The sequence below is a fragment of the Rutidosis leptorrhynchoides genome, chromosome 3, assembly GCF_046630445.1.
Source record: "Rutidosis leptorrhynchoides isolate AG116_Rl617_1_P2 chromosome 3, CSIRO_AGI_Rlap_v1, whole genome shotgun sequence".
NCBI classification, from domain to species: domain Eukaryota; kingdom Viridiplantae; phylum Streptophyta; class Magnoliopsida; order Asterales; family Asteraceae; genus Rutidosis; species Rutidosis leptorrhynchoides.
In genome coordinates this window covers 618645001-618649235 of record NC_092335.1, presented here as the reverse complement: position 1 = coordinate 618649235, position 4235 = coordinate 618645001, and the positions used below count along the sequence as shown (strand labels likewise).

At 31.7% G+C, this 4235-nt stretch overlaps 1 protein-coding gene across 1 annotated transcript in view; it reads left to right on the top strand.

The window, feature by feature from the left end:
• The first annotated feature begins 283 nt into the window (after nucleotides 1-283).
• The window catches only part of LOC139898935 (probable alkaline/neutral invertase D), an 8241-nt gene continuing 4289 nt past the window's right edge, over nucleotides 284-4235 (top strand). The window contains exons 1-4 of the mRNA XM_071881739.1: nucleotides 284-417; nucleotides 1392-1794; nucleotides 2440-2871; nucleotides 4215-4235. The exon at nucleotides 4215-4235 is cut by the window's right edge and continues 538 nt beyond it. Coding sequence (XP_071737840.1) covers nucleotides 1417-1794; nucleotides 2440-2871; nucleotides 4215-4235 — 831 coding nt within the window. The 5' untranslated portion in view covers nucleotides 284-417; nucleotides 1392-1416. The remainder of the gene's footprint in view (nucleotides 418-1391; nucleotides 1795-2439; nucleotides 2872-4214) is intronic.

Below are 4235 nucleotides of genomic sequence, written 5' to 3'. Positions count from 1 at the left end.
AAACATATAAACAATAAACTTAAATACAAAAAAAATAATATTCAATTAAATTAAATTAAATGGTAAATATAATAAACATAAATATAAATATATAAACATTAATTAAACATAAACATAAACATAAACATAACAATAACAATAAAATTTTCAATAAAAATAAACAAATAAAATAAAATAAAATAAAATAAAACTGAACAATAGACGGACCACCTATTTCTTTATTCTTTCTCTCTCTCTTTCTAATCTAAATCTCTAATTTATTTTGTTTCCTATAAATAAAAAGTTAAGCTCAAAATGCTCTTTTTTTCCTTCTTCTTTCCTTCCTATTTCTCTACGTTTCCGGCAATCTTCTACCTTTTTCCGGCCACCGCCGATTTCATCTTCCGTCATTCCGTATATTTATTTATTTTCTACAAGGTCTTCCTTCATCTCTCTCTTCCTTATATATATATGTATGTTTATATTCCTATATTTAATGTTACCTTTAATTTATTTTTTCAGATCTCTAACGTAATATTTCTGGTGCCTTCATATGTATACGTGTATTTTGGATCTCGAAATTATTTTGTAGATTAGTAACGAATGCTGATTCAATGATCAATTGCTGTTAATTTTTATGTTATTTCAGATTTGGTTATATTGTTATATATATATGCAAGTGTATGTATTGTGTTGCTGTTATGTTTAATTAAACTTTTATTTATTTACTCCGTATTATTTGGATTTGGACTGTTTAACACTGAAAGGTATTTTTGTATTTTTGTGCTTTTGTATCTTTTAAGTTATTCTTTTTTTGGAAGAAAAAAGATATACTCCACAATTTATTTAATATTTTTTTAATTGAGGTTTAAGTAATTACAGTAGTAATTATTGGCTTAACAAAGCTATTAAAAGTTAAAACTAACTTAAGGTAATTATCAGGTTGAAATACAGAAAAAGGTAATGAAAGTTCCAAAAAAACTGGACATATGTTTAAGTAATTTATTCCAGACATTAAAAGGACTGCAAGTTTTAAAAAAATTCATACAAAAAGATTGGATTTTAAATTTTGACTACCAAAAGGAATGAAAGTTCAATTTTATCAGCTAATGGAAAATAAAGTTGACTGATTTTTATGAGCAAATTTGAACTTACAATACTTTTACCGATTATGTTTGTGTATTAATCTCTTAACTAGTCAGATTTTAATTTTTTTTTCTGCTCAAATTTTATATAGATAAGATTGATCGTATAAGCAGTTAAAGTGTCTTTATCATTTATGTTTATTTATATATTAATTCTTCTGTACAAGGATACAAATAGAAAGAGATTGAGATTGATATTAATATTATATGTTGTAATTGGTTAAAGGTTCTATGTTAACATGAATATATATCTGCATCATGATGCAGAATATCGTAAGGCTAAAGAGTCATTATGGACGCGCCTAAAGAGACTGGACTTCGTAACGTTAGCTCAGTTTGTTCTATTCCAGAAATGGATGATTTCGATCTCAAAAATCTTCTTGATAAACCGAGGCTTACTATCAAAAGAGAGAGATCATTTGATGAAAGGTCGCTTAGTGAGATGTCGATATCAAGGGGACTTGATAATTTGGAACTTGCATATTCGCCAGGTGGACGGTCTGTATTAGATACACCGGGTTCATCCACTCGAAACTCTTTTGAACCCCATCCAATGATTGCTGAAGCTTGGGATTCGCTTCGTAGATCGTTAGTACATTTTCGAGGCCAACCGGTTGGTACAATTGCTGCTTATGATCATGCATCGGAGGAAGTTTTAAACTATGATCAGGTAAGAATTTGATTTCAACTTGAATATCTTTATCTTATATGTGAAAACATACTAGATACACAATATACAAGAAAGAACAATGTAAGTAACTTCAAGGTTGAAAAAGGTCGAGTCGGTCAAAACGGGGTCGAGACGGACGTTGACCAACACTGACTTTTAAATAATATATATATAAATATCAATACTTCACACATAAATATTTTAAAAATAAATGATTCACAAAAAAGATGATGTGGTGTTAGTTTAAATAATATATAGGTTTTTTATAATTTTTTCTCTGATTACGGTGTATGTATTAGTTTATCTTTGAGTGATACTATGTAAGTCTGTGTTTTTTCCTAACTAATTTTTAATTGGGCTTAGGAATTTTGTTTACAATAGAACAAGGCCAGACAAAAAGTCAACTTTTGACCGACTTTGACCTGCCTTTTAGGCGCTGTTTGTTTCTTTTATGATGTTTTTACGGGCGCGCAGACATAAGACATAATAAGATCTGAAAAACAAACAACACCTTAGCGTTGACCGACTAATTAGACACTTTGGGCGAAACGGGATGGGCTAGTCACCAAACCGCCGCTACAGCCACCGCAACCACCGTTTGCAACCATGATTACCTTCATTGCTAACTTTTGTTACGATGTGTAGGTGTTTGTACGGGATTTTGTACCTAGTGCACTGGCTTTTTTAATGAATGGAGAACCTGATATAGTGAAGAATTTCTTATTAAAGACGCTTCAACTTCAAGGGTGGGAAAAAAGAATCGATAGGTTCAAACTTGGTGAAGGTGCAATGCCTGCTAGTTTTAAGGTACTTCATGACCCGGAACGTAAAACGGATACAATTGTGGCCGATTTCGGTGAGAGTGCAATTGGACGAGTTGCACCGGTTGATTCTGGGTTTTGGTGGATTATATTGCTTCGCGCGTATACAAAGTCTACTGGAGATCTTTCTTTAGCTGAAACAGCTGATTGTCAAAAAGGGATGAAACTTATATTGACTTTGTGTTTATCAGAGGGTTTTGATACGTTTCCTACTCTGTTGTGCGCTGATGGATGCTCGATGATTGACCGAAGGATGGTAAGAACGTTTTCTGTTTATGATGTTTTGACGTATTATGTTTGGTTTTTTAATTTACAAATAATATTGGTCTTCATATTTTGCGGTCTTCTCATCATAGAATTTGGATTTCTTCAAGTAACATTGCATTCTTTATTGATAGTTATTTGACTTTTCATATGCTGTTGATTTGGACTGATCACAAACTATTCTAATGATTCCAACAAATTTGAAAAAATTCTGGCCGGTCAGATATATTACTTTATTAGAGGTTTTTTAATCGTGTTATTATTTGTCTTACTTGTTTATGTATTATCTCTCATTGTAATCATGTTCATGGTTCATCTGATAATATGGTAATTATGTTTAGAGGTTTTTTGAAACCCCTATAACACCACTTACACTTCCCTTAGTGAAAAAGTGATTTATTGTTACAGTAATTTATATATTGAATCTTGATGTCCAATGTAGTTGACAACGGTCTGTTGAGGGTTCTATCGTAGATATCACTATATTGCTAAGTTAATGGCACATTGCAGATATGCTGAACTTTTTGAGATGAATAAGAAAAGGTAGAAGGTTTTCCCTGTTCGGGCTACCCGGGAGGGGAGTAATCCGACCCCATATTCATACTAGACGGGATTCGAACCTAGGATATCTTGCAAGGAACTCAGGGCCCCAACCACTGGGCTATCTAGTGATGGTTTGATATATGATTATATGATTTAAAAAGAGAACTGCACTTGTGTGTAACATAGTCAACTTAACAATGTAATAGATGTATCTACAATCTATTAGCAAAGATCCTCAGTTCATATCTGCTGCTAATTTGAAGCATAGTAATAGATTGCAGATATGCTGAACTTTTTGAGATGATATAAAAATAGGTAGAAGGTTTTCCCGGGCTACCTGGGAGGGGGAGTAATCCGACCCCATATTCAGTTCATATCTATAATCTATTAGCAAAGATCCTCAGTTCATATCTGCTGCTAATTTGAAGCATAGTAATAGATCAAGAATACCAAAATTTCTCTTAATGTTTTTGGTGTAGACTGAATGTGAGGTTTATGATTGAGAAATGATCCTTACTTCTGTAACTTAGCAAAGCCATGATAACTTGATAACAGTATCTCTTGTTTTCTTGGTTTATTTACGAAAATCTACTAGTAGTGCTGTTGATGTGAGACATAAAAAATATGCTTAACTTGAATAAGGACTATTTGTATTAGTAAAGCTGTCTACTTTTTAGCTCATCAACAGATAGATTAGTCAAGTTTACCAAAATTACACTTGTTTCATTGGTAAATTGACTTTTTTTAAATAAATTTATGTAATGTACTTATGTTTTTTGGGTTTATTTTTAGGGAATTTATGGTTATCCTATA